Source organism: Oryzias latipes, chromosome 14, assembly GCF_053564925.1.
Source record: "Oryzias latipes strain Hd-rR chromosome 14, Olatipes_Hd-rR_3.1".
Taxonomy (NCBI): Eukaryota; Metazoa; Chordata; class Actinopteri; order Beloniformes; family Adrianichthyidae; genus Oryzias; species Oryzias latipes.
The window spans coordinates 29603388-29624594 of NC_136250.1; the positions used below are offsets into that span (position 1 = coordinate 29603388).

At 43.4% G+C, this 21207-nt stretch overlaps 1 protein-coding gene across 1 annotated transcript in view; it reads right to left on the minus strand.

The window, feature by feature from the left end:
• The window catches only part of tmem132e (transmembrane protein 132E), a 476675-nt gene extending 455721 nt beyond the window's left edge, over positions 1 to 20954 (minus strand). The window contains exon 1 of the mRNA XM_023962717.2: positions 20575 to 20954. Coding sequence (XP_023818485.1) covers positions 20575 to 20635 — 61 coding nt within the window. The 5' untranslated portion in view covers positions 20636 to 20954. The remainder of the gene's footprint in view (positions 1 to 20574) is intronic.
• Positions 20955 to 21207: the final 253 nt, after the last annotated feature.

A 21207-nucleotide genomic window follows, 5' to 3' on the forward strand; every position in this document is an offset into this window, starting at 1 on the left:
TTAAGGTTGGCACTCCAGCGCTGGGTGATAAAAACTGAGAGCAAAACGAAAGAGGAACTTCTGCTCCGAGTCCAATTTACCAATCTGTGTGGAAATGACGTGTTACTGTAAGTCATATCATCTGAGGAGCAAATAGAGATGAGAGTCCGGGGGGATATTTTCACCCTGAATATGCGGCACTCTTTGATTCAAACCAAAAAACAACGTTTTATTTTTTCTTTGGGGGGGGTGGGGGGGTGGGGGGGTTATGCTGTGATTCTCGTGAACTCATCTTTTTGTTAATTGCAAACTGTGGAGATTTTTTTTTTTCTTTTTGAGAAAAAGCGGAGATTTCCTCACCCTGTGGCGTGCAAGTTAAATCCGTCTGTAACCCACATTGCATCGAGTAAATCAGACAATAAAATTCATTTCAGCAGTAATTGGAGGATCTTTCATCAGCCAAGAAGTAGTTTCTTTTGATGCACTAAAGTCATTGTGGAAAATAGAAAATGAAACCGAAAGGGAGGGAGGAGATTCCTTCACCTTATGATCATTTTTGCTGTTGTTGTTTTGCTTTATTAAAACAGATTTTATGTTAGCCTTTATGAAGATGTATTGCATTTTGTATTGCAATTGCATTACGGTTTTTGTTATTTTTGTGAATTTTCTGCCGCATTTGGACAAACCCCAATGAATGAATCAACAACTTATTGAACTTATTGAATTTGCTTTGTGAGGAGAGTTGAAGAACTGCATGCAGATAGTTCAGATTCTATAGATTCTATAGCTAAATAGGTCCGATTTTTCCCCTAAAGCGACTGTTTTTCCACATTTTCCCCTGCAGTTCAGTGCTGAACTGAACCCTGAAGCCTCTCCTTAATGAGCGCATTTCAGTAACTACAAGTTCTTTCTATGTGCTGACAAACAGAGCACACACACAACCGAATTCTTTCATTGAAAATGTTATAACATTTAAGATGTTTTTTTAATCAGGTATAGTTGTAATTTGAGAGCTTGATGAGATTTTTTTAAAAGAATTAGGAACCAATTATCTTTAAAAGGTGCAGAGACTTTTACTTTCCATGTTTAATTTGTTTTTAGGAACATAAAACGTATGATGTTTAGTTAGATTAAGACCAAATTTAAAACTCAAAATGATTTTTAAAAAGTAATAAAAGAAGCAAGTTATTTCTTAAATCTGTTCTTTTCCTGTTTTCGGCATCATTAAGTGACTTAAAACAGCTGCCACCTGCTTTTTAATTTCTCTGAATTCTGCAGCTGCCTTCTCTATTCTGCCCTTCAGTCTAACGAGCATCAACTGAATCTTCCACCTGCATCCTGACGCTCCTCCTCTGCTCAGGAGAACTTCAGAAACCTGTAGAACATTTCACCAAGACCAGCCTAAGAGTGGTATTTTAGCCTCAGAAACTAAAGCTAGAATACTTTGTTTATGAAGATGCTGCAAGCAGCAGCTTCAGTGAGATGAAGACCAACGTTTGGACCGTGACTGAACACGTCCGTCAGTTAAAGGCCTCCGTCTGCAGCCTTTATTAGGATCGGTCTGTACGAGGCCAAAATTGACCTTTCATTTCTTCTTCATGCATCCAGTTTGTGGAAAAAAATCTTATTTTCAAACAAAAATGCTCCCATGTACCAATAGTTGAAAATGTCTGTGAATGATATACAGAGGAAACAAAGATGTTGATTTATAAAAGTTGGTTCTGATTTGTAAAAATGTAATAAAGGCCGGATTGTAGGGTCTTTTTTTTATAGAATAACATTTTAGCAACGATCAGTCAGTCTAGCCTCAGATGTTCTTTTAAGTCAAAAACATCTTTTTTTAAATTAAATCTTGACACAGAAGTATTTTCTGTCCTAAAGGTTCTTAAATGGTGCCAGCCTTATTTAGAAAAATTCTAAAATATCCAATTAATGAGTTTGAACAAATCAGAAACTTTATCTCATCAAATCTTCATTCCCTGTAAAATATTTGCAGCCGATTGAAACTCTCTTTGAACTCTTGGTTTTGCGTAGAGTATGATGTCGTTTTTCCCTTAAACATCTAAACTGGAGGCTAAAAACCAGATTTCATCCTCGTCTGACTCTCAAGGTGTGACGGATCCATTTTACTAAATAAGATGATATAACTGTCGTAAAACCGGTATTTTCTACACATTATAATAATAAATAATAAATGTAAATACAAAGTGATTGCAACTTTATTGGCAGCGTCGATGTAACATTAGAAAGTTGGTGGCCGTCTGGATTACTTTTACTTATTCTTCGGTTTCCTCTCTGGCTCTTTTTTTCTGTCCAGAGTCATTTTCTAAAGACATTTTTATTTAGTTTTAATCTTGCTTGCTTCGGTGATGTAGCAGTCGGAGCGGCTGCCGGAGGAAAGTGGCGGCTGTGTTTGGGGCACGCGACCGAGGCGAACGTTTAGACGTGTGTCAAGAGTCATGGATGGATGTGGTGGACAGAATCTTTGCCTGAATCCAACTTTGGAATCAAACAATAAACAAAACAGAGTAATGCGCGTTACCATTTGCATTTTTAGTCTGCAGCTTGGTACCAAGTGACCATGGACCAGAACCGGTCTGCGGGCCTCTGGTTCAATGGGCTTTAAAGCTGATGCAGCCTCCTTCCATGACAACATGGAATACTCCAGGTTTATTAGGTTTTCTTTCATCAGCTGTTACTAACATGTCCCTGCCCTGCCCGCCCCCCATCAGGGGAACAGGCGTACTTTTGCACAAACGGCGTCTGCCGCTCCTGAGTTTCAACAGCAGAAGCTTGTAGGCAAGAAGGATGCAACGGACTTGACTGGCAGCGAGAAACGGGATGTGATTAATTTAGCATGAGCTTTAGGACAGGCCGAAGAGAAAGCAGTAATTTTTATTCATTTAAGACAGCAAGCAAGAAACGTCTTTTGAGTTCAATGGTCCTCAGCAGTCCTCTCAAGTGTCTTAAAGCCCCGTTTCGCAGACGTACGGTGATAATACCAAAAGACTGGGTCTGTGGGTCAAAGTAGCAGAACACGGCTTTTCTCGTGGGCAGGGATCCCATTTCTCCTGTAACCTAATAAAACACTGAATGGCCGCGGACATCGTCCACCGAGGTCCAAACGGCTGCAGGACAGAAAGCTTTCCTTGTGTGAGAGCGGAAGTGTGTGCGCTACATTTAACGAGCGTGCCCATGAGCAGCACCATAACTTATCGCGCTCTGACCTTCAGTGCCATGCTTATGTAAAGAACGGAGCTAAATGGAAACCAGCTCCCCGTGAAATATGGAATCATCGTTGTTCCAAAAATACTCTCAGAGTGATCGATCAAATTTTGCACCCCACCCCACCCAGACGAGTCCACTTCACTCCTCCACCGAGAGCGCTCTGCCGTTTTTAGACGGAGCAGCAAGAGAGATGATTGGGTTCAGAGAAGCTCATCACTGTTAAAGACAGGGTGTGTTTGTGGCGGGGGGGGGGGGGGGGGGGTGTAGATTTACTACAAATACCAATGCCCTGGCAAAGCTAATGCTACAAGTATCCAAAAAATACATAATCTAAATGATCCACCATAGAATTTTGAAGAATTTGTGCACAAGCCAAAGTGGGTCAAAACCATCCATCAGTCCACTGCCTGAATCCTTTTAGGGGGTCGCTGGAGCCTATCCTAACCACTGTTGGGCAAAGCCAAGGTCCAGTCGCCAGCCCGTCATAAAAGGGTCAAAACCAGGAGTCCCCAAACTTTTTCCAGCGAGGGCCACATGGCGTTTCCATTCTCTGATCGGGGGGCAGTGATTAAAAGAATCCTTGGTACTGTAAAATTTACATCTTAATCTGCACCACTGAAGTCGAATATTCGTTCGTCTCCCCAGATACAGAAAAAAAATAGTTTGGAGAAATTCCTTCTGTGTGAAAACACCAAATAATTGGAACAATCGTCCTTTTATGTCAACGCTCTTTACTGTCGAGGTTTAAGAAACCGCTTTCAGCGTTTTCGTCAACCTCTTCTTCCCGGCATGCGAATTTTGTTGTTTTTATTCATTGAAGTGACGCCACTATTGATGAATGATCACCTGTGTCTTCATCAATGTTTGTCGCCGTGTAAATAATTCGCTCCTGTAAAAACTTTTTTTTATTTGCTCAAATTTAACATTTTCTCTTTTCCTTCTATTATTGTAAAACAATAAAATAGTGTTTTGGGTGTTTTTTACGACAGAGTTTTAGGGCCGGTTTACACAAAACAATTTTTTTTTTAAATTATGAGAAAGAAAGCCGTAACTGTTAAATTATGAGATTTTAAGTCATAAATTTACGAGTTTTTATCTCGTAAATTTACGATATAAAAGTCATATATTAATGAGGAAAAAACACCAAAGTTTTCCGTTTATTAGAGCCTAGCTTGAAGATGAAATATGTGGAGCCTTTTGTGAAGCTTTATTTCTGGATAGATTAAAAAAACAAAGAAATTCTGAACATTTTGGCGACTCAAAATCAGACCTCTCCTTTATTCTCCTTTTTAGTCACATACCCAGAAGTCCATTTGTCTCATTACGTCATGAACCTGTCATCCGAACACCAATGCTGAAGTAAACAGTGTTACATACGCCTCTTCCTCCAGATGAAACGTCCCGTTTCAACATAAAACAATAAAGAGGAATGAAAATAGTCTGTTATGCTAGCATTAGGACGTAGAAAATGCCAAAAAAGCTCCTCCTCAGACGGAAGCGTCACACAGTAGAGATCACAGTAGAGATCTGGGGCCTCATTTCTAAAACTTTGCGTAGGATTTGCGTCAGAAATGGCGTACGGATGAAACATAGGACGTGCGTACGCACAGAAATATTCGGATTTATAAAACAGTGCGCACGCACATCCTACGCATCTTTCCCTTAATAAATCACAACCGATTCTAAATGCAGCGCAGCTTTTTGCGGCTTCATGACACGCCCATATTTGTCCATAAATAGTCCGTGAAACGCCCACAAATGAATATTCATGGTTTGCTAAATCATGGCAAACACCGAGAGGAAATCAAAAAAACGTAACTTCACTCAATGTGAAGTAAAAGTTATCGTTGGCGAGGTGGAAAAGAGGAGAAAAGTGTTGTTTGGAGGGCACAGTGTGGGCATTCCTAATGCCAAAAAGGTACGTGAGCGGCAGACGGTGGCAGACGCCGTAAATGCTGTAGCCTCACAACCATTCGAGGTTGTGAGGCTACAGCGCTCCATCTGGAGGGGGGGGGGGGGGGGGGGGGGGGGGGAACACCGGAGCGCCAGATGCATGCGCCGGGGGGGACCGGAGCGCCAGATGCACCGGGTGACACGCGTGGTTCCTCCGAGTGCTCCTCTGTAACGCCGGGCCCAAAAGCCCGCAGAGGTCCAACAGGACGGCTGGAGGAAGTCAGAACCGGCTCATGAGCCAGTCGTCCTCATTTGCCAGCACGTCTTCTTGCTGTCTAAAAATGCGTTCACTCCGAATTCTTCCATTTGCCACATCTTCTAAGAGCGTAAGATCAGCCATTGTGCGTCATTACGCATTGTGATGGGGCATTTTATAAGCTACAGATGGATGTCGGTAATAATCCACGTGGAAATGGGAAATTGATCTGCGCAAATGTAATTTCTTGTTGCTTTCTGAATGGTTGAGACATACGCCATACATTGTTTTATCAAAAATAAAACAAACTAAAGGCATATGCATGAATACCATAATTCCATAGCTTATGAAGAAATGTTTTAATATGAAAACAACTTTCCCCAGTGGATAATTAGTACGTCCGTCCGCACGCCCACACCTTTGTCTGCTCCTCCAGACGGACACACTGACGAGAATATCAGTTTTGTACATTATTTCGTTCTGTTAACTATATTATTTATGAGGATGAATTGCACAACATGCCAATATTGCAGAACATATTTCACTTTTCTTTTTCCAAATAAGTGTTCATTTGAATTTCTGTTGTAATTTTCGTTTGATTGTTTTGTTTGTTTCACTGCTGATCGATCAAACGGGTGTTCGTGTAGGCTGTTAATTGTCAGACTTGCTTTGTGAAGTCTTCATGTTATTTCTGAGAGGCAGTATTGTCTTTTTCACTTTCACGTGTTTCTTCCATCTGCCGACGGTGTCGCCATTTCTCATTTCACCCGTTTTTGTGTGTACGCCTGGGTCAGAGCTTGCGTGGAGGACCGCACATTTTCCCGTCAAGTTTGCTTTTTATAAATCTCAACTATTGCGTAGAGAGTGGCGTACGCCTTCTTTTGTGCGTACGCAACGTTTATAAATGAGGCCCCTGGTCTTTGATGGAGGGGAAAAAGGATTCAAGTGGACATCTATCTGCAGGGACACCGATGTCTTCATCAACGGCTGCAGAGATCCTGCAAACTGCCAATCAATGAATAAAACATTAATAAATCGTAAATCAAACAAATGAGCTTCCAAACATTTTTAATGTTATCAATAAACATTCAGCTCACCTGTTCCATTGAGTTTAGTGGGTCTGCTCTGCTGCTGCGCGGCGTTCACCTGCTGTTCTGGATGCTCACTTCCACTTTAATCTCGTAAAATTACGAGTTTTTTCTCTCGTAAATTTACGACTTAAATTCTTGTAATTTAACTGTTTGGTTTTTTTTGGTGGCCCTAAAACTCTGTCGTAGTTTTTAACAGGTTCCTGGAGCTTTTTTCTCATATTAGAGAAAATATATTAAGAAAATTAATCTTAAAATGATTTTTTCTTTATTTGAATCGCTTTAAATCAGGAGCAGACGAAAAACTGTCATTTGAAAAAGCTTGAAAATACGCTGGGCGGGGCCCGAGCTCCCTGCTCAGAGTTCTCAGCAACATGGAGAGGAAGAGGGGCGGGGTTGTCCTGCATGAACAGTCCCGCCCACAATTCGGAGCTGAAATTCTAATGAACTCCTGGCGCTCTGCAGGAATTATGTCCAACAAAACGACAAACGTTTTGGGATTTTGGGTAAAAAACGGCATCATCATGATTAAAGGACCACTGGAAAACAGACCAGATGATGATCAGATTGAGACCCTGGTGGCGTTGTAAATAAAGATTTATCCATTTTTGGCATTCACATGCATGCGGTTGTCATCAGGCAACACAAATCTGTTTAGTATTGGAGCATCATCAAATTCTCTGATCAGTCACAGCTGGTTTCATAAATTTCCCCCCAAAACTAAAATAAAAATGGTTCAAAAGAAACAATAAAGATAATTCCTGAAGGTCATTGGTGACATTGGTGAGCAGGAGAGGTTCATTTCCTGCCACAGCGCTGCTCGGTTTCTGGGTTTTAACGCTCCACAAGCAGCAAACCGTCAATCAACAACAGCCTGAATTATACATGAAAAACAACAATTCAGGACCCATTTCCATCTGGGGCTTTGTACTCCACATATTCACGGAATTCAGTCAAAATCCAGGCCGTTCGACATGACGACCGTGGCCTAATTTGTATAAAACATTTGCTTTCCTGTGTGAGAATCAATACGGAGATGATCCCAACTGCATTTTCGACGAATCGGCCAAAGTCCAGACTAAAATATTGACCGTCAGCACAATAAACTGTGCTCTTTACAAAATTATTGACCCTGGATTCAGTGGAATCTGGCACAAATGGGCCCGTGCAGAGCACACGCGGAAGGCATGGCGAACGACGCTCCTCCGTTAGCATTTTACCAAACAGGTAGAAATAAAATAAATCACAAGTTCAAAAAACACCCTCTGCACACAAACAGCAGTCAGGAGATGAGAAAATGTTGACATCCTGTCATGTTCCGGAGACGAACAAGAGGACCTGACAGCTACATCTAACATCCGGAGGCAGGTGACATCGGTATCAAGAACCACAATGGGAAATGTCAGCTTTATTTTGTGACCGCCTGCAGTGGAACAACATGACTGGATAAGTCATCGGACGCCTCCAGGGGCTTTGATCTGAAAAGGTTCTAAAAAAAAAAAAAGAACTTTTCTTTCACCTCCACCAAACGTCTTCAACTTCAAAAGCTGAGTCCAGTTGACCCTTTTTTTTTATTTAGAACCTTCTCTCCTTTTCTAAACAGATACACCTTTGCTGTTGCCGTGGAGACGTCAAATATGCCTCATTAAAAGTAGAAAACAGTTTCCCCAAATGATAAAAAGAAAAAGTAGTGACATCAAACATAAGCAATCAGTGTTTTTCAATACAAGTTGCCCTCAGATTCTATTTTATTCTTGGGTGATGGAGGCTGGGCAAAAAGGCGGGAGGAAATACAAAGTGATCCAATCAGAATGCAGAGATTTTCATTTTGAATTTATGGCTCTAAAACTCACAACTTTTTATTAATGGTGACCTTTTCTAAACAATTAAATGTTTTATGCTACTTTTTTAATAAATGTCTGAACTGTTCCTATGTTTTAGGAAAAATAAGTTTACGTATTAATTCAATTAAATTTTCAATTCAATTTTATTTGTATAGCCCAAAATCACAACAACAGTCGTCTCGATGGGCTTCGAAGTAAAACATGAAATCAAAAGGCTCACGAATACAAAGAGTTCAATAGAAAAATACTAAAATGAACTAACAAACTGACTAAGCTATACTGGCATCCCTGCCCTTAGACCCCCCTTCGCGGTAAGGAAAAACTCCCAAAAAAACCGGATTCCGGAAAAAACGAAGAAACCTCAGGGGTGCCCACATGAAGGAGGGATCCTCCCCCAGGACGGACAGGCGATTTACCAGAAATCTTAGAGAAGAATTAACTTATCTAAATCTACAACTACATATATAAAAGTCCAGCAGACGAGCTTCATCCAGCCGTGGTTGTGGGGACAGTCAAAGGCGCGAGTCGAGCCGGAGACAGGAACCACAGCCAGGTGTAGGAGCAGGAGCAGATACGAGGTACTCGGTCAGGAACTGGAGCACGGATGAGCCAACTGGAGTCTGGAAGCACTCCCAATCCCCAGGAGGGGAGAGGAAAAGAGGGACAATACATGAATCGCACTGCACCAAACAGAGGCATGGAGAACTAAATGATAAATTATGATCAAGAATAGAGGAGAGGAAGGGTAGAAGTAAAAAAGGAAAGAGGACAGAACCCCAGTGCACCATAGTTACCCCAGCTTCAACTTCTAGCAGCCTTTTAAAAGAAATAGTTATTATTAAGTTTAATTTAAACAAACTAACATTAATTTAAATAATCTCTGAATACTAACTAGTCTGACAATAAGCCTGTCCAAAGAGGAACGTTTTCAGTCTAGCTTTGAATGTAGAAACTGAGTCGGCCTCTCTTCCATGAGCTGGGAGTTTATTCCATAAGACAGGGGCTTGGTGGCTAAACGCTCTACCTCCAACCGTACTTTTACTAATTCTAGGAACCACAAGCAGTCCTGCATTTTGCGAGCGAAGTGTTCTGATTGGTTGGTAAGGGACTATGAGGTCCTTAATATAGGACGGGGCCATTCCATGTAAGGCCTTATAGGTTAACAGGAGGATCTTGAACTTAATTCTAGAATCAACTGGGAGCCAATGGAGCGAAACTAACACAGGAGTGATGTGATCTCTTCTGCTGGTTCCTGCTAACAATCTAGCTGCTGCGTTCTGAACAAGCTGGAGACTTCTTAAGGAACTCTTAGGACACGCTGCTAACAAGGAGTTACAGTAATCCAGCATCGACGTAACAAATGCATGGATGAGTTTTTCAGCATCACTATTAGAAAGTATATTTCTGATCTTAGCAATATTCCGCAGGTGAAAAAAGGCAGTTCTACACGCCTGAGATATGTGAGCCTTAAATGATAAATCCTGGTCAAATAAAACCCCAAGGTTTCTAACTGTGGAATTGGGGGCTATACTTATACCATCCAGGGAGACTATCTGAGCAGACAGAGCATCTCTGAGGTTTTTAGGACCAAGTATAATGACCTCAGTTTTTTCTGGGTTCAAGAGGAGGTAATTAATTGTCATCCAGGTCTTGATGTCACTGATGCAGGCGTTCAGTTTCTCTATCTGGTCATTCTGGTCAGGCTTCATGGATAAATACAACTGCGTATCGTCGGCATAACAATGAAAATTAATGCTGTGTTTCCTGATTATGTTTCCTAGGGGTAACATATAAAGCGTAAACAGGATCGGTCCCAAGACTGAGCCCTGTGGGACTCCATAGTTGACTCGAGTGCACTGAGAGGAATGGCCATTTACATTAACGAACTGATACCTCGGACAGATAGGATTTAAACCACTGGAGAGCAGATCCTCTGATCCCTATGTCCTGCTCTAATCTATGGAGTAAAATACCGTGGTCGATAGTGTCAAAGGCTGCACTGAGGTCCAACAGGACCAGAATAGAAAGTAGTCCCTTTTCTGAGGCCAATAACAAGTCATTAGAGACTCTAACTAGTGCAGTTTCCGTACTGTGGTGAGGTCTAAACCCCGACTGAAAGTCTTCAAAGTGGCTGTTGTCCTGTAGGTGGCAGTAAAGCTGCTTAACTACAACTCTTTCTAGGATTTTAGAAATAAAGGGCAGGTTTGATATCGGTCTATAGTTGGCCAAGATGCTAGGATATACAAGATGCTATACATCCTGAGAATCTCCCCTCTGGCATAACCACACTCCAAAGGTGTCGTTCTCTCTGCAGCAGCAACACCTGCTCCCATATCGGCTCTTCAGGACATAAAAACGGACACCGAAAATCCAATCTGAGGGAGAAAACTGCACATGCATTACAGTCACAATTCTGACATGCCGTGCGTGAGACGGAGTGGCGGTCGGTGGATTTACAGCGCAACGCCTGATTCCAGGCGGAAATCCTGAAGCCGTACGTCTCCGATGCAATTACCGCCGGGCGGAGAGAGACCGGTTTGTACCGACCGTCGCTCCTCCATGACACGGCGGCACAACACTGAACACTGTCAGCAGCTGTCCCTACAGAACTGATCCTCCAGGTCACAGCGGGACTAACCAACACCAACGCAGAGACGCACACCAGCCAAACCCAAAACGTTCACGAAAGTCGGGGAGTAGCAGCCTGGCCGAACGGCGGCCCAAGAAGTCATCCCGCAGACGAAAACAACCCTGTGCTGAGAAGGAATCAAGTCCTGCTTGATTGTAGAGGAGGAAGCGGGTGTTTGCCGCCAGTCCAGGGTCCTTCAGCTGATTTGTAGCACTGGGAAATGAAGACAAAGAAGAGGAGAGACGCTGCAGGATGAGCTGCAGATGGAAGGTCTGCTCATATTTCCTCTGTTTCTACTGCACTGATTCCAGACAAATGCTTCCCAGGAAGCCCACTGGGAAACAGTGTTGACATGCAAAGCAGGGGAGCCAACGCTCCTCTTTCCAGATGGCCTATCTGTTGTGAGTTTGCTGGTTTTTAGAGTCTAACAACCAACATCCATCAGATGTGAATCTAATCTTAAATACTAAACATTACAAAAAAGTCTCAGGAAACAGTCAGGCTTTTTTTGTTCTGCAGTGAAACCGACGCTGGTTTCCTGGGAGTTTTACTCACGACGTTCGCCTAAACCACAAGACTGTTCATTACAGAACGAGGAGCTGCCATTTAGGAAATAAAGTTCTTTTCTATTAAAGTGGGTCCTTCAAAGGATTCAAGCATCCTCCCATTTTCTCTCTGAGGGCAATAAATCAGTGGTACCCAACCTTTTTCAGACACGACAGACCGGCCAGTTCCACGACTTAAATGGACTTCCAGTTTCCCTTAACTTCTGAGGGTAAAGTTTCTCTCCATCCTCTGTGAAATATCTGCTTTAAACTGTATTTGTTCACCAGATTTTGTGTAAGAACCATTAAAATCTGATCTACATTTTCATTTCAATAGGAAGCGGGGGGAAAACTGCCAAATTCAGCCTCGTCCAACTTTTAAGGTGTAACAGATAAATACAAATAAGCTTTCACTTAAAAATTCATTTTCCAAATCTATTATTAAGAGAGCAGCCATGAGAGCGGCCATGTTGTTGGGCCTAGAGCCAGCGGCACTGAGGAAAAGACAGGAGATGGTTGGGACATGTCCAGAAGAGAGACGCTGAATAGAAGGAATAGATTTTTATCTCAAGCGTGACATTTCATCAGAACATGTTCATGTAAAATTGATACTGCGTTAATTTAAACACCTGCATGAACTTTGAAAGTGAACTAGACGAGGGAAGATGAGTCGGACCATCAAAGATTGTAACATTTTGGACATTTTCCGTTCGACTGAGCGGTCCTGACCGCTCACACGGGTCACTGGGGAGGGCTCGGTCCCCGCCATATGTCAGCATTATGTCAGCAGCAGCAAGTCTGTTCAAATATGTTTTCCACCTTTAGACACGTTAAAGGCGGCTTTGCAGCGTTACGTCACTCCAAGCCCGCTCTCCTTCTGGGGTCGGGGAGGCCAACAGAATGACAGGAAGAGGACAATACCCATGTAAGGCAGCAGAGCAGCAGGACCATATCTGGACTATGAGTCGGTTACATAAACCCAAACGGTACTCGCCTGCATACGCAGCCATTTCTTTGGAGAATAAGGTGCTCAGAGCGCTGTTCCTCTTTTTTGGAGCTTTTCGGCCTCATAGCCACAGACATCCCAGCAGCTCAGCAGAACAGGTCTTCAGGTAAGCAGATGTTTAACCACTTTCACCCAAAAAAGTCATCTGGTTCTGAGAGTAATTGTTGGTTTTTTTTGTATTTTTTAATTTAATAAATGACTTCAGCCTTAGTCACAAACAGGTCAACACCCGTACGGGTGCTGCAGGTTTTTGGGTGGAGGGTCATAGAGAGGAGCGGCTCCATCTTAAGGGAAGCCTAGATGTTTCTTACAGTTTTTGTAAGGGTGATGGAAGTGATGCTACGTTCACCCCAAGCAGGGGAAGAACGTTCAAGGAGTCGCTGATCGTGGGTTCTTGAACGTGCTTTTATGATGTTCACACTGGACTGTCGCTGCCCGGTCGAGAGCCTAAATGTGAACCTACATGAGCTAGAAAAAAAGAGGAGCTCCAGACTTTTCCGTTCACAGCTCTATTCTGATATATGATACAAACTTGGTGACACACAATTCTGCATTTATTCATTTCTCTTTTATGATCAAGTTTTCAAACAGTTTCACTGTGTTAAAGGAGACGCCATGCATTCGTCAAGTCTGAGTCCCTGATTGGTCAAAGTTCAACTGGCTTGACTTCCAACGTGCGTTTAATGGTAGCACCTTTTGTACGTAGAGCCCGAAAACGCATATATATATACGCATTTACAGACTTTTTATTGGAAGTGGTCGCTTAAATACGGGGTTACAGAGGCTGGTGTGAAGGTAGCTTTGCAAACACTTATGGACTTATGGCGTACGGGTGACGCCGTCGTACGGTGACGCCGTCGTACGGTGACGCCGTCGTACGGTGACGCCGTCGTACGGTGACGCCGTCGTACGGTGACGCCGTCGTACGGTGACGCCGTCGTACGGTGACCTTACGCCACACTCTAGTCGTTAGAAAGGTGCAAATTCTGGCTCCTTACTGAGCATGCACGCCCCGTGCATGCAGCGTTTGTGCACAGGCAGTGCCCGTAAGATGTCCACACAATCTACACTCTGTGTAATTTCCTAATTTCTAACAGTCAGGCTGTGGTGAGGAGCGCACACGTATCGCGTGAACATCAACAACGCGGTCCTTGCACAGTCAATTATATTATATTACATTCATGATTGTTCTATTTAAAAAAATAATCTCCGTATATTTTAGATAACTGATCTGCATTTGCTATGAGGATTTCTACAATACAGTTATGTTTATTTTTACATAATAATTAAGTAATTCATCTTTGTCATGAGATTTATTGATACTTTGAACAGGGTGGGATTATATCAATTCACTTCCTTCCACTCACTTTCTTTGATTAAATGTCTAATTATCCTCAGTTTGATACGTCTTTGTATGAATGGAGAACTGCTGATTGTATTGTTTTTGTGTATTATTCTTGTTTGATTGCTTTAAATAAATCATTTCAAATTTTAAAATAAAAGTCAAGAGGATTTTTGGGAGGTTGAAGAGAGGAAAAATCCGTACAACACACCTGCGTGTCACCTACTTCCCCCTTACATGTTCCTTAAATGTTCACTATGACCCGCAGAATGCCTGTAGAAGAAATGTGCATGAACGTTTTCTCTCTGTGGGTTCACCAAGCGGTCTCCGACCTCGTACAGGTTGAGCCACTGTTCACCCGTGAGGACGGTTGACTAAAACCCTCGACAAAGCTCTGTGCTCCCGGTCCTAGGCAACACCCTGCGGTGATAACCCGCCACATCAGAGAGAAAAAATAATAATAAAACGTGCGGTTTAATTATTCCGTACCGCAACACAACACTCACGGCGATGAAAGCCAAGCAGGTGGTGGATTATTTTTGACAGATTACTTTCAAGTACTTCCAGGAAGAATAGAGCGACAAAACAAAGACGTCTCACACAATGTTTGGTGCAAATGAAGCAGATGGGATGCATTTCAGCTTAGAAAACTGTTTAAATACAAACCAAGCGTGAAAGAAGTGCGGCTGGTGCGCCGCTAAGTCAACCGCTCTGATGAAGAAGGCAGAAGCAGAGGACAGAAACAAAACGATGAAGCCTTTTTCAGGGTATAAAGTGATTAGTGTGAGAGGTTTGTTTCAACCAGGAAGCGTGACATTTCTCCCAATAGTTCCTGCAAGGCGGAGAAGAAAGTCTTTTCAGAGAAACAAAAACGGAGAGCATCCAGCTGTGAGACAAGTGCAACGAGGCTGTACACAAAACAGAACACCAAATAAAAATTAATTTTTTATCTTAGAAAATTGGGTTAGGCTGCCATGGAGATTCCTGTTGGATTTTATTTGTGCACAAATAGGTATTTTTGAGCTCTGATGGAGTTGACTCTTTCAGACCGGAGCTCCGGGTTCTGATTCTTATCCGGAAAATGAATTTCCACTCCAACTGGACCTCTCTCGTCTGAAAAGGAGATGGTGCAGGGATATGGACTCGTCCTTCAATCGAGGCTGATCTTCAGAAAATAAGACAGCCGAGGCAGAGTCTGTTTTGAAAAGTGTGTTCAGTTGCTTTCTACTGTCAGAACCGTGCAAAGCAGCAGATCCAGGAAGAACAGAGATTCACCCATGACCTCTGAAGCTTGTCCTGCAAACATACAGGCACAACTAAAGTTCTTCACCATCATAAAGGTTTCTCTCTTAATCCTGGAGATGTTTGAAGTGTCTTAAAATGACATAACTAGAGTTTCTGGCTTCTTTCTCCTGACGGAAAAGAGCCGTTTTGTGGATTTCCTTCATTTCAAACTATTTATTTATTTTGCTAAATTGCTAATTCGGGTTACTTCTGCTCCCCTTTCATTGTTTACGTTTTGTATTTCTTTGTATTTGTAACCGTTTTGTGAGACATAAAATTGTAAAGGTCTTAACATCTTCACAAATGACAATCAGTAATTTTAAGGCAACTTTCTCAGTAACTTAAGGTTTTTTTTTTAATCAAAGGAGGCGTTTGATCCTCGTCTGTCAATCTGTCAGACGAGGATTTAGCAAGAAGAATAGTAAAAAAAAACCTGTATGTTTCTAACAGGTTTCTTCTAAATGACTAGATTTACTAAATAATCTTCATTTGGACTTGTAAAGTATAAATAACTCAAAACAAATAAATAAAAAACAGATAATGGTAACCATTTAAACAAAGTCGGGGGGATTACAGTACATGAATTTGCTTCTGCCCAATCTCAAGAAATTACTCAAACTATTTGACCATTTTTATTCTTAATGGTTCATTGTGTCATACAATGTCATAATAAGGGTTAATATGTCTATTTATAATTAAAAGTACTGCATCTTTTGGACTATAAGTTGCTCCGAAGTACAAGTCACAAAAACCCAAAAATGCACAATATATATTTTTTTTGAAAATCCTATGTTAGTCGCACTTTTGATAGAAATTTATTGCACAAAATACGGGAACAAGAACATTTAATCTTGAACGGCAAGTCCTAATAACGAAGGGAACGTCTGCACGCTTCACTACCGTAACACGATGATGCTTATGCAGCTTCATGAAACATGGGAGGAGTCTAATATATTAGCGTAACCTATGAACAATTATTCAGTTAAGCACGAGCATAAAGAATGTGCCGACAAGTCAACTAAAGTCTTTATGTCACTAAGAATCACAACATTCGTTAAACTCTTCATCCTCACTTTGGAACAAGAGCGGCAGGGGCGGAGCTAGAACATTTTATATGGGGAGGGGGCAGAAGTCTTTGGTAGGGTGGCAAATGGGTGGAAGGTGCCTACAAATAAAAGGTCCAAACAGTATCACTAGTTTTATTTTTATAAAATTGTTATTGTTAAGACAGCAGTTCTTTTAGCTGAGGTGCTATTCTCATTGCTTACAAGAGCTTGTATTGATGATTTGTTTCAATATTTGTATAGAATGATATATAATATAATATTTGATATAATATTTACTCAAAGCTTTTTGCTGCCTCTGCCCCCTGTAGCTCCGCCCCTGCAGAGCGGCGCGTTGCTGTTAGTACTAGTTGCTGTAGGTGTGTGTATCGGTACTAAATACCGATACACACACCTACAGCGCCCTCTAGTGGTGGTCTCTAATTGCATTTTCGTTTTCACATCCACCCTGTGAAAAGTGTCGCATAACACAATCCCACTCAGCATTTCCAGGGGGGAGGCGGGGCGCTGACGTCAGTTCGTGTTGGTCCAACCAGCAAACGTTTAGCACGGCCAAATCTGCTAGCGCTGTTGATGGGGCTCCAGCTGTCCTCGAACAGCAAAATCAGCGTGAAGCCGCAGGAAACTAACTTCTAAATTTTCTTTATTACTGTCATGATTATTATTAAAGGGTCTCATCCACTCCCGCTCATAATTGTTTAAATCCGTGCGGTCAGTGCTTTTTTCTTAACTGCAAGGACCCGGAAGAAGGACCTGCTAAAAACATTAGCCGTGGAGGAACTCCAAACTCCAAAATGCCACAATGAGCATCTTGAATGTAAATAAGTGGGAATTACATCAGCCTTTAATTTGTCAGGACACCACTGGAAACACAAATCCATATGATGGTTTACAGTTTCTCAGCTCTGCGTAGCAGCACTTCCGCCTTGGGCGATCCGGAGTTTCGGATCGCGCGGCCGCGCTAGACCGAGGCGGCTGTCGGTCCAAAGACAAAGCTAGGAGGCTAGGCTGGGGGAAGCTTCGCTGCGTCCGAAGGAGGACTGCAGAAGGCAGAAATGCTGCTACGTAGTCCTGAGAAGCTGTGTACAATCATTAGGAGTGCACAACCGTCACAAGGCCCTCTCCTCTGCCGCTAACACAAAGCTACAAGCCTGGCCGCACTGCTCTTAGCCTGTGTCTGTTAGCAGCCGGACACACGGAGATGGCACCGACGTCATCGCCCCGCCTCCCCTCTGGAAATGCTGAGTGGGATTGAGTTATGCGACACTGTTCGCAGGGTGGATGTAAAAACTAAAATGCAATCCCTTCTTTGCATTTTCGCTTTAATTATGTAACAGAATGCACGGTTTTTAAGTAGAAAAGGAAAAAGCATTTTGAAGGATTGATTTTTCATTTTAATTTTGAGTCAACAAATGCAGTTACTTTGTCAAAATGAAAAAGAATTTCTGGCATTGACTTTTATTTTTAGTTATGCTACACAAAGGCTTCCATACAAAAGTCATTACGAGTCTATGTGGTTGTATAGATGGATAGAAGTGTACGTGCAAATCTTTGTATTTGTTTATCTTCTAGATTTTTTATTCTATGTCTAAACATCTTGTTTGGATTTAATATATTTCTGTACTTTTTTGTTTTGTTTGTTGTTTCAACTATGTGAAATAAACCAATTCCTAACATAAATGTCATCACATTAACATTTTAGTAATAACAACAGTGGCTTGTAATTGTCGTGTTTTTTGTTGAAATTATTGTAAAAATTGTGAATTTAATGTTTAATATGTCTTTATGTAATCTCCTCTGGGTAAAACTCACCCTCACCTAACATTTGCTGTGATAGGCTCCAGCAACCAGGGGACCCCGAAAGGGTTAAAGCAGGTTATGAAGCTTGGAGGTCTGTCGGATTAAATAAAAGTCTTAGTTACTTCATTCCTTTTTTAAATAAAAGGGTTTTTTAATGATTTGTGGTTATGTTTGACTCACATTAACGTCTGTATTTACTATATTTGTATTAAAACTGTGGATCCAGATGGAGCAGCTGATGTCCTCAAACACCTACTGAGGATTAGAAGCTACAAAATGTGAACTTCAGGTTTAAAAGGAAGAAAACAGGTGTTTAGTTTTTGCAAAAATATTTCTCAACTGTCATGTAGACACCGTACATTACTTTAAGATGAACTCTGGGGGGGAGGGGGTTGATGGCACATTCAGCACAAAAACTCTCCATCCTTTCAGGATTTACTGTAACGTCTGCACAGAAAAGCAGCAATGGTCTGGAAGGAAGTGCCGGCTCGTGCAATCCCAGAGAAAAGGCCCAGAGGCCAGCGTGGAAGTCTTTCAGCCAGCATCACGCTAGATCATAGGCGGCCTGAGCTTCACAAAAGCTTCCTTTCAGCACCGATAAAAAAACGGCAACATCCTTTAGGATTCACTCCACAACAGCCACCGCAGAGAGCGGCTCGGAGCATCAGGCGGGGGCTTGAAAGGGATTTTGTGGGCTCCTTTTCAACTTAAAAGAATCTGCTTGTCCCTCCAATAAAATAAAGAAGTTCAATTGCGACTGAATGACGGGCCCACCTGGAGAATGTGACTTTAATTACAGAACAAGGCCGCCAGTTAAAGACACTTTTTCACTTTCGCTCCAGGATGACACGTTGGCTTCAGCTTTGAGCCCATCTGTCACTGAAAGCAAATAAAGAAGAAAATCAACTTGCGGCAGAGCGCCATGTTCTGCATGGGTTTTTTAATCGGTTCCTGATGCCAGCAGAAAAAAAAAAATGTAAAAACTACCTCTCCATTTAAAAGCGACTACTGAGAAATGCAAGCTAAATATATAAACAATATGCTTCATGTATGCAAACACGAGAGGAGAGTGACAAGCACTCCGGCAGCGATTCCACATGCAGCCGCGGTGGAGGAGGGACCACTGAACGGCTTTGTCGGCTCATTTGTGGTCAGAAGGACGGGGTTTCTGCTTCCTGTGCGGCCGCGTTTCCACGCCGAAAAATGGAAACGCTTCAATCTGCGAGATGTAAATCAATTAAGCTTCAGCAGCGGAGAGCTGGTGTGCCACACTGCCGCTTTGTCTGCTCCCCCTCACTGAGAGGCTGAAGCTGGGAGGGCTGCCAGCTGCATACAAACTGTGACTGAGCATCACCCCCACCGTCCCCCTCCCCAGGCCTGGTTACGCCTGCACATGCGGCGGCACCTCTGCCACGCCTCGTGCCGTGTCACAGCCGGCAGAACCAGGACCAATGAACGCTGCGTCTCGTCAGGACGCAGCCTCTGCGGCGCATTTCATCACATCCGTCCGTCTGTGATGGACCACAAAAGCTCTTTGGTGGAAATTAGAGCAACCAACTCAGGGATTCCGACATTTCAGAAACTAAACATCAAGACAAATGCAGGATAATCAGCTGCGATCAATCATCTTAAGCAGCTGGAGGTTAATGTTCTGCTTTATACATGCACATTGATTTTGATGACAGCAGCTCAATTTAGCTGCTTGAATCGGTGGGTTTGGAGAGGAAATGGAAGATTACATAATCCCACTGGAAGAGGAAGCCTGATCTTCATTCTAAAAAGGACGGAGAGCAGGGATGCAGCTCAGATGAAGGCGTCAGGTGTCTGATCCCATTCGGTGGTTTTTAGACGTCCTCTGATCTGACGGACGCTTGAAAATCTCAGTTCAAACGGCGAGCCGCGTTTAGAGAAACGCAGCTTCTTCTCAGGAACATGAAAGAGTGGCAAAGGCTTTTATGTCTCCCTGAGTAAAAGTCAGAGTTGACCTCTGACCTTTACCGGACCCACGTTTCTGTGCTGGACTGAACGGGACCTCTAGAGGTTCTCCGTCATCCACACAAACACGTGAGGAGCTGTAGCTGAGCAGGAAAGTTCTGTTCAGATCTTTTGGATGCTCCTGAAAATGCCCTCCTCACTGACTGGCTCCTGTCCGAGCGGCCGCAGGAACAGACTCCAAAGAGGACAGGATTAGTGTTCGAGTCCGGATCACTGGGACAGAGATCCATCCGTTGCTTATCTGTTGCTCAAGAGCTCTCCTGCTTAAAAGCGCACTGCGCGCGCGCGCGAGCCGGGAAATCGAGAGGAGATGCTCGACAGTTGTTGAATGGGCTGCGAGCGCGTGTTTGTGCGCGCGTGGACAGCGTGCAGACCAATACTCCCGCTGCGGCCGATTGATATCAACTAATTTGATGGTCTTAAGTGGACTCTGGTGAAAACATTTCGTGTGTGTGTGTGGGGGGGGGGGGGGGGGGCTGAACATGAGCTGTCACGCACATGACCAACCGCAGATGCCGCCGCATGCGGGTGCGTGGGGAACATCAGCACAATCACGCTCTCTGCGCAAGACACTTGTGAAAGCAGAGAGGATTAAGAGATAAATGGGTGGGGGGGTCTTACCACATGAAAGCGCCGCCACACACAGGAAGGGGGTCCATCCGAAATCCCGTGCACCTGTCATGGTAGAATCCCAGCGCGTGGACGTTAATCCCAGCTGTTCCAGCAGTTTTCCAAACCCTCCGCGCGGCGCGGCGCCTCGCGCCCGTTAAAGTTTGATGCAGATGTTAATCTGCGCGAGGACGGAACGATGGAACGATGTCGTTTCCTCCGAGAAAAGGTCCAAAAAAGTTCCTCCGTCGCTCCCGGTTCGGCCAGAGCAACTTAAAAGCGGAGCCGCAGCGCCTCCAAGTCCGTGCGCAAAAACGGAGAAATGCCCGAACTGGAAATCCAGCGGAGATCAGAGGAGGATTCAGGCGCGCGCCGGCTCAAATGCGGGAATGTTTTGCACCAAAAAACAGTTTGTGGAAATCAATAACAAACACAGACGGGGGGGGGGTCTGTTGGGGTTTGAGTCTGTATTTTAGAAGCAGAGGGAGGAAATTCCTCGCGCAAATCTCGATGGTGGAGCCCAAAAGAGCATCTTCCGCGCCGCTCCGCCGCCGCTGACCGCCCGCCGCCGGTTGGTGGGACTAGCTGGACACTTCCGAGCTGAGGAGGGTCAAAGTGACGGCTGAGGGATCCGTCAGACCGGCT